This window comes from Panthera pardus, unplaced genomic scaffold, assembly GCF_024362965.1.
Source record: "Panthera pardus isolate Hobbes unplaced genomic scaffold, ASM2436296v1 HiC_scaffold_16, whole genome shotgun sequence".
NCBI lineage: Eukaryota > Metazoa > Chordata > Mammalia > Carnivora > Felidae > Panthera > Panthera pardus.
In genome coordinates, this window is record NW_026526721.1 from 73,418,052 (window position 1) to 73,430,200 (window position 12,149).

The window sequence follows — 12,149 nt, forward strand, 5'->3', positions numbered from 1 at the left end:
CTCATGTCTGTTTTGGGGCCCACCCAGGCAGGATCATCTGGGGAGAGAGAGCCCTCGGGGTGCAGAGGCGAAGGTAGCCCTGGGTGGCTGAAATGCTGTGCTTTGTTGCACCTTAACTCTACCTCTCAGATCATTTTCCTTTCCTGGGTGATGAAGAGCAAGATGAGACGGGCCTTGGGGTTTGCCCCTGAAGCCAGAGGGAGCCCCGACACCCAGGCCCTTTTGACCTGCACAGACAAAGAGGAAGAAAGCCAGGAGGCAAGGTCTCGCCGGTTGGAAAACTGCTGGGCCCACCGGGGTCTGTGCGCAGAATGCTGGGCGTTTCTCGAGCTAGGACAGTTGGTCACTTTAAAAAACTACTACTATTTTTTATGAAAAAAAAAAAAAAAAAAAACCCCAAAATGCTACTGTTTATGCCCAGTGCTAAGGATGCCCTGAATAAATAGGATCTTCCAGTTTCCCAACTGCAACATATTTTTAAATGGGTTTTTGAGATCATTTAATAAACTTTAATGTATTTTGAGCAATGTAGACGAGATAGTTAAATGTCTGCTTAAGCTAGTTAGTAACTTCCTCATATATATAAGTTCACATACTACATAAATTAATAGGTTAATTTAGAAATAATATGATTTTACCCTGTTTCATAAAAACACGTATTCCTAGTTGCACATGCGTCTCTGACGTATACATCGTCACCATCACTAACACAGCCCTTTTTTTTCAGTTGATCTTGCCAAAAAGCTGATCTTTAAAGGTGCTGTTTACAGTAACATCCCCCATATACATCGTACCAGAAAATGTGTTTGTCTCCTTACCGATTTTAACAGGTGACCTAAGTAGGCAGAACTTACTCTAACTCTCAGTTTGTCTTTGTCAAAAGTCCTTGGTTCCAAAAAGCTGAGAAATTGCTTCATAATACAAGAGTGCTTATAAAGACTTGAACATAAGGCAGCTCCCTCTTTTCTAAGATAATTTCTTGAGGAAAAAGTCTCACCTGTTACCTAGGCTCCTTACTGTCCTTGTTTTTCTTCCAGAGAAGGTGAGTGAGTGAACTGGGTCCATCCCTTCGAATATTCTAGGTTTAACAATGTAATCTGACTGAGTTAACGAAACAAAAGATAGTGGTGGGTGAGGCCAAGGTAAAGGGGTTTATGTAAGAGCTTGGACCAAAGCTCCACATTCCCGTGGAGGCTCTAATGGGAGGTTATTTTCATTCCATTCTAGAAACTTGACGAAATTCTATCCCCAAAGGGAGCTAAAGTATTTAAAGAGAGAGAGCCCTGTGTGGCTTGGCATTCTGAAGGGATGACACAGAGCCTTTGCAATGGCTTCCACGGTTCTTTACGAGCGATGGTTTTCAACGTGAGGTCCCCACACCAGCATCGCCTGGGAACTTGCAGGAAATGCAATTCTAGGGCTCCATCAGCTCTACCCAATCTTAAACTGAGGGTGTTTTATTTATTTTTTTAAATTTAATTTTATTTACTTTGAGAGAGAGAGAAAGAGCAAGGGAGGGGAGAGAGAGGGGGAAAGAGAGAATCCCAAGCAGGCTCAGCTCAGATCCTGACAAGGGGCTCAGTCCTAAGACTGAGATCATGACCTGAGCCGAAATCAAGAGTCGGACACTCAACCGACTGAGCCATCCAGGCGCCCCAGACTGAGGGTGTTTTAATAAGTGCACTGGGTGCTTCTGATGCACACTAATGTTTGAGAACCATTGCTTTACAAAAGCATTTAGCACCTACTGCAGTGGTTCCCAAACTTGGCCCAAACTTTAGAATCATCTGCAGGGGAGTGAGGGCCTTTGAAACTCTCCAGGTCACGTCCATACCAATTAATCAGAACGTCTGCTGGGAGAGCTAAACATCAGTTGTTTTGTTTTCTAAGATGCCCAGGTGACTCCACTGTGCAGCAAAGTTTGGGAACCCCTTACCTACTGTGACATCAAAGACAGAGATAAGATACAGCTTATAGGAAGCAGAAAGGGAGATGGGCCATGAAAAAACAGAAATAATATTTTAGAGATGCTTTTGAAGGAACGGGATCTTGTTTTTAGAAAAAGTCTCCTGACTGAGAATTCTTTTTACCTCCCCGTCTCCACTTGAAAGAATTCAGACTGGGTGCCTCTCACCACATTACCACCCTGCAAATCACTCAGGACAATGGCAGCCATCAGTCGCTACATGGAGCTGACCATCGAGCCCGTGCAGCAGGTAAGCGGCCGGAGTCCAGAGGGGTGGGAAGTGGCCATGGAAGGCTTCCCGGAGGAGGTGATACTTTAGCTGCAGGATGGGCAGGATGAGACAAGAAAGCATGTAAAAGGAGGCAGGAGGTCTCCAAGGCCTCAGTGGGGGACAGATGAAAGGGTGGAGAGGAGGCAAGCGAGAGATCCTCGTACCGTGCCACCTGACTGTCATCCTGAGGGACAGGAGTCCAGGAGGCATCAGGACTAGAGACTCAGGGTCAGATGCGCCTGTTAGAGGTGTCTCTCAGGCAAGGTTGGGGGGCAGACCAGGGGAGAGGAGGTAGAAACAAGGCAGTCAGTGAGGGGCGCCGATAAGTCTAGGTGAGAGGTGGTGTGGCCTGAAGCAGGGGCAAGGCTGGGGCAGGTGGAGAGGCAGAGACCAAGTGGGGGGTTGGCGGGCAGAGTGCTGAGGGCGTGAGGGTGTAGGGTGAGAGAGGCTGAGGGCTCCCGATGACTCCCGGGGTTCCGGCCTGCACACAGGGCTTCCCAGGAGCAAGAACGTTAGAGAAGTGAGGGAAAGAGCTGACAGGAAGTCCGCCCCGTCGTCCCACACCCACTGCGACTTCTCGTGGAGGTTTCCAGTGGCCTCAGGGTCACTAAATCCTGGGTTAGCTCTGTCTTTGTTGAGATTCAACACGCTCGGCCACCGGCTGCTTCTGGCTTATGGGGCGCTCGCGCTCCCAGCTCCCCATGCTTTCCTCCCCTCAGTGTTCAGTCTGGGCACCCGTCCCCACATGGATTCTCACACTTGCGGTGTCCAAACAGAACGTGGGATTTCCGTGCCCCCTTCCTCCCCCATGCTCTCATCCTAGGAAATGAATTCCTCTCCCCCCCCTCAGTGCATGCCTATGCCCGTCCTGTCCATGTGTGAGTCTCCTATTTATTTGGTGTAAAATAGATCCCACAGCCTCCTACCTCGTTTCCGTCTCCACTGTTAATCTTGTCCCACCCCCGCCACCTGCACCCTGCAGCCAGGAGGGGTGATTCCTTGTGTTCCTCCTTGGCTTGAAACCCTCTGGCTTCCCATTTCATACAGAAGAAACTCTAAAGTTACACAGACTTGCAAGGCCCCACGAGCCGAGCATTCCCTCTCTCTCTGACTGTGTCCTCGTCTCTTCTCTCTTCGTTCACTCCTCCTAGCTGCCTGGGATTTCCCTCCGTTCCTGTGCCTCCAGTGCTCTTCCTCCCCATTTTTTTTATACGACTGCCTCCTTCCTTTCCTTCAACCTAAATGTCACCTTCTCCAAAAGCCACCCCCGACTGCACACTCAAAAGTAGCGCGCACCCCTCTGTCCTATTTCTCTATGTTAAATGTGCCTTTTTAAATGCTCTGCAAAGTACTTCTCGCTGTCTTTTACTTTTGTTTGTTGTCTGTCTCCTGCTGGGGTAGAAACTTTGCCTCTGTCTTGTTTGCCGAGACCCTGGTGCCTCGGGCCACAGGCCCTCAGTAAAGGATGTTTGGAGCGTAGCATGAAGTTCAGTGGTAGCAGCCGCCGCTCAGCTGCCCGTGGGACCTACGGGTGCTCAGAGAGTTTGGGCCTGAGAGATAGGTTTCAGTCTTTGCTGTGGTTCCTTGGAAAGTGGGTACAAGTAACACTATGTGACATAAGTGTGTTCAGGGAGATTCAGCGCCTGCTTTCACAGGCCCACAGGTTTGAGAGCCCATTTCGGCCATGAAACCCCTCTTAGATGGGAAGTCTGGGGAAGGCACAGGGAACCCCGGCAGCATCTGGCCAGTGTTTTGCACTAGAAATTTTTAAATCCTCAAACCTCAGAAACACAATAGTGCAAAACTTGCATTCACTCTAACGCAATACCTGAAGCTTGAGTGGATTCTTCCTGCAGAACAGACTCCATTAAAGAAGAGTGTGTCTCTCTTTCTCATTCTCTTCCACTGAGGCCTCTGGCACGTTTTTTTTTGAGCAAATACTCGCACTTGGCCTCTTCCTTCCGTGTCCACCAGAGGGCGAGTGGTGTCCCCGAGACAGCTCCCAGCAGGGAGTCGGCAGCCTGGCCATCCAGGGCTAGGGGCACCCCTTCTACAGTAGCCTGTTTATTGAGGGTTATTTGCCAGTCTCTGAGAAAATAATAACAGGCAACACTTCTGTGATGTTTATTGTGCTGGGCATAGTGCTTAGAGTACTGGTCTACGTGAGGTATACTCACGTAAACCTCACCGCCAACCCCTGAGGTATTAACCTCATTTTACAGATAAGGAAAATGAGGCACAGAGACATTAAGCAAGTTGCCCAAGGTCACAGAGCTTGTCAGTGGCAGAACCAGGATTCAGAGTCTATGCCCTTGACCACTGTGCAACACTGCCTCTTACTTGGCATAATGTCTGACACCAAGGAAGCACTTGATAAATGGTTGGGTCTTTAAAAATTATTATTAATGCAAATTCTCATTAAGTATTATTATTTATATTGTTTTATTGTCTAATAATTAATCATTGTATTAGGATTTTAAATTGAGGCACAGAGAGGGTTAAGTAACTTGCCCAAGATCTCATAGTTAGAGAAGCACAGGAATGGGTTTCAGATAAAGCCCGTCTGATTCATAAAGAGAGCATGTTTAGGACGCCTGGGTGGCTCAGCTGGTAAAGCATCCGACTTCAGTTCAGGTCACAATCTTGTGGTTTGTGAGTTCGAGCCCCGCGTCAGGCTTTGCTGCCAGCTCAGAGCCTGGAGCCTGCTTTGGCTTCTGTGTCTCCCTCTCTCCCTGCCCCTCCCCTGCTCATGCTCTCTCTCTCTGTCTCTCTCTCTCTCTCGAAAATAAAATAAACATTAAACAATTTTTTTAATAATAAAAAAAAGAGAACATGTTCTCTGTGCTCATTTCATGCCTGCTCAGTTGGCAAAATTTTCCTTTTTTTTCCATGAGAATGTTCCAGTGGGCAAGGTTGTGGTGAAATAGGTCCCCTGTTGGCAAGTGCATTGATGTATGTCCCATCTGCACAGCCACCTGGAAGTGGACAACAAGAACCACAGGGGCACTTATTGTCTGCTCAGCAGGCCCCCCTGGGCACTGGGCACTGTCCTAAGGAAGGGTCTTCTAGAAGATGCAGCTGGGTTCAGCTGAGCTGAGGGGCTAAGGACCTTGGGGTCCTGGGGATCAATGGCTTGGAGCATCTGAAAACTCCATTTTCCCTCTTGATTCAGACCTGGTCGGGCCCTGGGAATTTATAGAATCTATCGTTGATGTTGCCTGGGAGGCCCGTGCCCCCCGCCCCCTAGCCTGTCTAGCCAACTCTCATGTGAAACTGTGTACTTAACCCATCCAGGGCTAGAGCCCCACGTGATTTGGGGCCCAGTACGAGTAGCCATTCTCATGTGTCCAGGGCATTACATCTGAGCCCTGTGACACCCCTTCAAATGAGGCAAGGCAGGGATTACCACCCCCTTCGCTAGATACATACCTTGGCATGTGCTTCATTGCGGAAGATGTGGATCCAGAAGGCAGGCTGTTGCCCTGTGGTGTGTCAGTGGAATGACCCAAATCCTGCCCACTCTGAAACCCTAGCCAACAGAGCTTCCCGGAGCTCTGACAGCCCCAGGAGCTCTGTGGGGGAAGCTCTCTCTGAGATGGATGGATGGATGGATGGATGGATGGACAGATGGATGGATGGATGGATGGATAGACAGACAGACAGATAGATAGGTGATAGATAGAAATCTTGTAAGGCTCTTCCTCCCTTTAACCTCCCCACCTGTTGGTGGGTATGAACCCATACAGTGCATTTTGGCAATTGCTATCCAAATTACAAATGCACATATCCTCTGATCCAGCAATTCCACTTCTAGAAATTGGTCCTTTAAAAACGCTGAAACCTTGGGTGTATGGTATAATTTATTGCAGTCAGTGTTGTAAAAGCAAGAGATTGGAGGGCTCCTGGGTAGCTCAGTTGGTTAAGCATCCAACTTCTGCTCAGGTCATTAACTCACGGTCTGTGGGTTGGAACCCTGCGTCGGGCTCTGTGCTGACAGCTCAGAGCCTGGAGCCTGCTTCGGATTCTGTGTCTCCCTCTCTCTCTGCCCCTACCCCACTTGCACTCTGTCTCTCTCGGAAAAAAAAAAACAGCCAAGCAAACAAGCATGAGACTAGAAATGCCTTCAATGTCCATCAGTTTGAGGACAGGTTACGCAGATTGTGAACACTTACATGATGCCACAAAAGAAACAAAAAGAAAAACAAAAGCCTCTGCTCTAGAGCTATCTCTAGGACACATCGTTAAGTGAGAAAAAGAAAGGTGCATAGGAGAGTGTAGATGTGCTGGCAGCCTTTGTAGAACTAGGGAAGTCATATATCTGCATTTGCTAGGTTATGTATGGACTATCTGGACAGATACACAAGAAACTGAGCGCTGGTTGCCCCTGGGGAGAACTGGGTGCCTGGGGGATTCAGGTGGGAGCGGACCTCACATTCTACACCCTTTTGTACCTTTTAAAAAACGTAAATGTTCATTTATTTATTTTGAGGGGGGGGCGGGGAGAGAGAATCCCAAGCAGGCTCTGCACTGCCAGCACAGAGCCAGATGCAGGGCTCGATCCCATGAACCAGGAGATCGTGACCTGAGCCCAAATCAAGAGTCCGAGCTCATCCGACTCAGCCACCCTTTGGTACCTTCTGAACACCAGCGCATGTGAATGCTTCGACAATTCAGAAATAAAGTAGACTAAGTCTCCCTGCCTGCCCTTTGCCCACACACCCTGCAGGCAGGCTGCAGCACCACCCGGCTGCCTGGCGATGGACAGATGAACCCTGGAGACGCGAACCTGCAGGAGCCGCCCTCTTACCCTCCCGTTCAGGTCATCCGGGCCCGCGTGTCTTCCAGCAGCTCCTGCGAAGTCTCCTCCATCAACTCCGACCTTGAGGTACTCACACGCTGCTGCCCGCCAGGTGCATGGCTTGTCCTTCACTGACACTGGCCGGGGCTTCCACGGTGCTCGCGCTGCTGTGCCCTAATCCGCCCACGCTGGCCTCCCGCCTGCCAAGCAGTGAAGGGGCGTGCATGGGGCAGCGCCCATGCGGGGTCTGTTGAGAAGAGGTTTCCACGGTCAAATGAGTCAGGGAAGCACTGCATGTCACGGTCCCATCTTAAAGAGTCATCCGCACGTTCAGGTCTTACAGAAATAAACACACGCGTAATTAACGTTTATTAGAGTCTGGGTGTTCCCCAAACCCACTTGACCGTGGAGCATCCCTTCCAGAGAGGAGCAGCAGCTACACCTGCAGTGTCCTCAGGGTCATACACAGGAGCCCCGTGGTGGACACCATGCCTGGCACTGTCATCATTTTGAGTTTTTGGATCTGTGAGCAAGACACATGTCATATTTTGGACACCAGCGACAGGTGTAACTCCCTGGTCCGAGCTCTTGGGTCACTGCCTGTCCCCCAGCTGTGGCTCCCAGCCCTGTTCTGTGAGGAAGTTTCCTGTTGTGGAAAATGAGAGCAAGGACAGGGGGCACATGATGTCAACAGGAGAGTGTCCGCTGTCTTTTGGCAGGGGTTGGGTGGGGGAAGGAGGACAGTCCTTCACCCTGGGTTTGCCTTCTACTATTTTGGAGTTCAAATGCCCTTTTATAAAATGATGATAATAGTAAGGGGGTGGTTGGTGTTGGTTTTAATGGCCTTATTTTGCAAAACAGCCACTTCGCCATCTTGGATAAGCCCCCAAACTTGTTGAACTCGTTGTGAAACCCCAAATCCAAAAGACTCAGAGCCACTGATCTGTGGGATAAAGTCCCGATTTGTTAATGTGAGGTTCTAGACCTTTCACAACTACCCCAGCCTTATGTGCCTTGCCCACCCACCCCTCCCCACTGCCCTAGCTGTCCACCTTGGCCATGGACTGTTCCCTGTACCCAGGCCTCTGGGCCTTTCTTCCTGGGGTTTTCCCTGGCCCGTGTGTCAGTTTCTCTTTCCATGTGTCAGAATCCTACTCAGATGCCACCTGCTGTGTGAAGTTACTTCCATCCCGCCAAACTCACACACACACACACACACACACAAGATTAATGGCTCTTTCCCTTGGGTGCCAGAGCACACACGACTCTCTTACACAACTTCCATTGTTCGCCGTGTCATCTGGTGAGCTGTAGCGGCTTGTTCCCTGGCCAGGCTGGGCATGAGCTTTTTAGGAGTGGGGCCTGAGCCACCTTCACCTTCCTCTGCCCCTTGATTCCAGAACACAGCTAGCCATTAAGAGCTGGGTTTTGAGGGAGCAATTCTGCACCAGACTGAGGACCCTTTGGGGTCCGTGTATCCCCATATCACTCGGTGTTGTTTATTTCTTGGATCCAGTCTCAGAATCTGTAGGACACCCAGCGCACGTGGCTTGGCAGCCTGGATCCCGCGGCCTTGGCAGAAATCTAAGGTTCAAGAGGAAAGAATGAGCCTGAGGGCAAAGTGTGTTCAGTGAGAAGAAAGGACAGTTAAGTCAGTGAGTCAGGGAGGGGCTGGGGAGACCCAGAGGCAGTATTTGCTCTGTGGAAACAAGGGCAGCAAAAACTGAGGTAAGGATTAGACAGTGACCTTGAACCGTTGGGAAGTTGGTCTTGGCGGCAGGTTTATGCCCTTCTGTGATTTGTGGTCCTTGTCCTTCTCCCTTCTAGTATCTCTATCTTTTTAGACATCCATGTTTTTCAAACTAAATAAGTTCCAAGGGGACAGGGTCACACTTTTAAATTAGGCAAATGGGGGACTCCTGGGTGGCTCAATCAGATGAGCATCTTACTCTTGATCTTGGCTCAGGTCATGGTCTCATGGTTCGTGGGATTGAGCCCTATGCTGGGCTCTGTGCCAACAGCACAGAGCCTGCTTGGGATTCTCTCTCCCTCTCTCCCTGCTCCCTCCACCCCAAATAAATAAATACACATTAACAAGATAAATTAGGCAAATGGAAATGAAGGCTTTTGCCCATGCTAAAAGGAATGTATGTTTATAAAGTCACCTGCCCCAGCTCAGCCCACAGAACAGCCCTCCAGCCCCACTCAGGGCTTTCCAGAGTGGCCTGGCCTTCTCACTTTCCGGGGCAGCCAGCACCTGTGTGCTGAGCGCCCGGTGGACTTTCTTCCAGCGTTGAAACCGTTCCTGTGCTTTTTAAAGGCTTTTTCTTTTTCTTTCTGCCTCTGGGATGCAAGCAAAGATTTGAGTCCAGCTTTGTGATGCGAGAGTGCTTAGTCATTTCTCCCTGCTGTGCTTCCTAGCAATGCCATAGACGTGGTAGAAGAAGCTTTGTAGAAATTTTGCAAGAAGGCTGTTTCTGTCTATGGAACAAAGTCTGTGTTGTGTGTACATGTGTGGAGGATGAGAAGAGGGCCAAACACAGACTGCTGTCTGAAGAAGGTCAGGTCCTTGTGTGTTCCTGCTAATTCTGTGCCTAAGTCTCTTGACAACCAAGATTGCTCGTTGCCTCTCCAAACCCTGCCTTTGCACCAGGAACGAGGACACATTCCTTTGGATGTTTGCCATTTTTAAATCCAAGTCATTCTTTTAAGGAAAAAAATTATATATATATATGACATATAGTTACATATGTAATAGAATATACTTAAATAAAAAGATTTTAAATATATATTTATTATATATACATTTATATTTGTGTACACATTACATATATTTTTATAAATATATATTTATATAGGCTATAAAAGTGCTAACTTTAGAAGAAAATACATACAGATATGAAAGACGCCAGAAATAGGTACCAAAGGTCAAAATCAAGTCCAGGAGGGGGCGCCTGGGTGGCTCAGTTGGTTAAGCTTCTGACTTCGGCCCAGGTCACGATCTCACGATTTGTGAGTTCAAGCCCCACGTCGGGCTCTCTGCTGACAGCTCGGAGCCTGGAGCCTGCTTCGGATTCTGTGTCTCCCTTTCTCTCTGCCCCTCCCCTGCTCATGCTCTGTGTCTCTCTCTCTCGCTCAAAATAAATAAACATTAAAAAAATAATAATAAAAAAAAATCAAGTCCAGGATGTGGTTTTACACCCTCTGTGCATCTGGGTCTTTCCCAGAGGGGGGCGCCACCTGCAGTGAGGCAGTGAGAAACAATACTTCCTGAAATGTGTGGTCAGTTACCTGGTTTCCCTGGGGTGAGCAGAGAGGCTCCCCGGAAGGCCTCCAAAGGGAGACAGGCTGTGGAGGAGACCCAGCCCTGACCCAGGAACCACACAGGCTCGGGGGCTTTTGACCTGCAGCCTTGGGTCTGCACCAGACCTCCTGAGTTTTAGCTTCTCCTGTGCATAGGTATCCTGAGACTTGCCCTACCTGTGTTGCAGGGTGATTGGGAAGATCAAATGGGTGCAACTGGTGCTTTGCAAGACTTCCAGAGGTGCTCCACATAGCGTCGTGGGAAGCAGGCTGGGGGTGGGCTCGGATATGCACTCTTAAGGCCGTGGAATTGGGCAGCACTCCTTCATTCCTCTGGCCCTTCTCTGAAGGTGGAGATAATGACTGCAGGGAGGGTGGTAAGGCTCCGACAAGGTTGGGATGTGAAGAGCACTGTTCCCATAGATGCTCACCCTGCAACCCCAGCTTGGGACCGGGCTGTTTTGAAGTGACCATGCCCTTAAGTGTAAGAGTGTCTTTGTGGAGGGGTCGCAAGTAGAGGCTAGCAGTGCCGAGTCACCTCCTAGAAGTAGGAAGGCTTCCATTGGGAAAACAAGAGTCAAACCTGTTAAAAGTATCATGATAGTACAGCCGCTCGGGCTGCTGGGTCTGCCTTGCTGCCGCCCTCTGAAAACTTCCTCTGGACCTGAAGTCCAGGAAAGAGCCTTCCACTTCCACCGGGACCAGCGCAGGCACTCCTAACTGCCTCCTGTCTCCATTCTCCTCCTTCCATTGCTGTCCTGCCGGGATCCTTGCAACACTGGACCTCCGCCCCATGCCCGCCCTGCCCTAAGGCCTTTGTGGCTTCTACCTGTTTATAGTGTAAGTCCAGCACACTTCACCTGCTGGCCTGGGCCAGCTCCCAAGTTCTTCTCTGCGTTCCTCTGCTTTTCCTCCCGCCTTTCAAGGCCCTGGCTAAATCCCACTCCCTCCAGGAAGCCTTTCCTGTATTCCTGAGTACAGTTGCTAGATTTAGCAGACAAAAAACACAAGATGTACAGTGAAGTTTGAATTTCAGATAGACACACTTATTCTAAAACATTATTTGTGATCTGAAATTCACGTTTACTGGGTGTCCTGTGTTTTGGGGTTGTTGTTGTTGTTTTTATTATTTTATTTTTAATTTTTTTAACGTTTATTTATTTTTGAGAGAAACAGACAGAGTGTGAGCAGGAGAGGGGCAGACAGAGAGGGGGAGACATAGGATCAGAAGCAGGCTCCAGGCTCTGAGCTGTCAGCACAGAGCCCGACGCGGGGCTCGAACTCATGAGCAGTGAGATCATGACCTGAGCTGAAGTTGGACGCTTAACCGACTGAGCCACACCGTCACCCCTGTTGTTGTTGTTTTTAATGTTTATTTATTTTTGAGAGAGAGAGAGAGAGAGAGAGAGAGAGAGAGAGAACAAGTGGGGGAGGGGCAGAGAGAGATGGGAACAGAGGATCTGATGTCAGGTCAGTGCTGACAACAGAGAGCCTGATTTGGGGCTTGAACTCATGAACTGTGAGATCATGGCCTGAGCCGAAGTCAGACACTTGACCAACTGAGCCACTCAGGCACCTCTCAGTGTCCTGTGTTCCTGAATCAAACTTGATCATGCCCACTCTGGCCCTTCCCTAGACCACTTCGGTTTTTCAGGGAAGCATCTGAACAACATTTACTGCAGTGAGGAACACACTGTTTGTCACATGTGTCAATTCTATCTCAATAAAACTGGAAAAAAATGGTTAAAAAAAAAATCAGGAATAGAAGCCAAAGCTGCCAAGGCCTTCCCACTGGGAATTGACCTAAATAC

The 12,149-nt window shown here is 49.2% G+C and overlaps 1 protein-coding gene across 5 annotated transcripts in view; it reads left to right on the forward strand.

Annotated features, from left to right (window-relative positions):
- Positions 1-12,149, forward strand: part of TMEM44 (transmembrane protein 44) — a 35,887-nt gene that overhangs the window by 13,469 nt on the left and 10,269 nt on the right. For 2 of the 5 annotated variants that reach the window (XM_019448795.2, XM_019448793.2), the window contains exons 7-9: positions 130-298; positions 2,112-2,216; positions 6,964-7,122. In XM_019448795.2, the coding sequence (XP_019304340.2) occupies positions 130-298; positions 2,112-2,216; positions 6,964-7,121 (432 nt within the window). In that variant the 3' untranslated portion in view covers position 7,122. The remainder of the gene's footprint in view (positions 1-129; positions 299-2,111; positions 2,217-6,963; positions 7,123-12,149) is intronic. The other 3 variants (XM_019448791.2, XM_019448792.2, XM_019448796.2) reach the window with 2 other exon arrangements.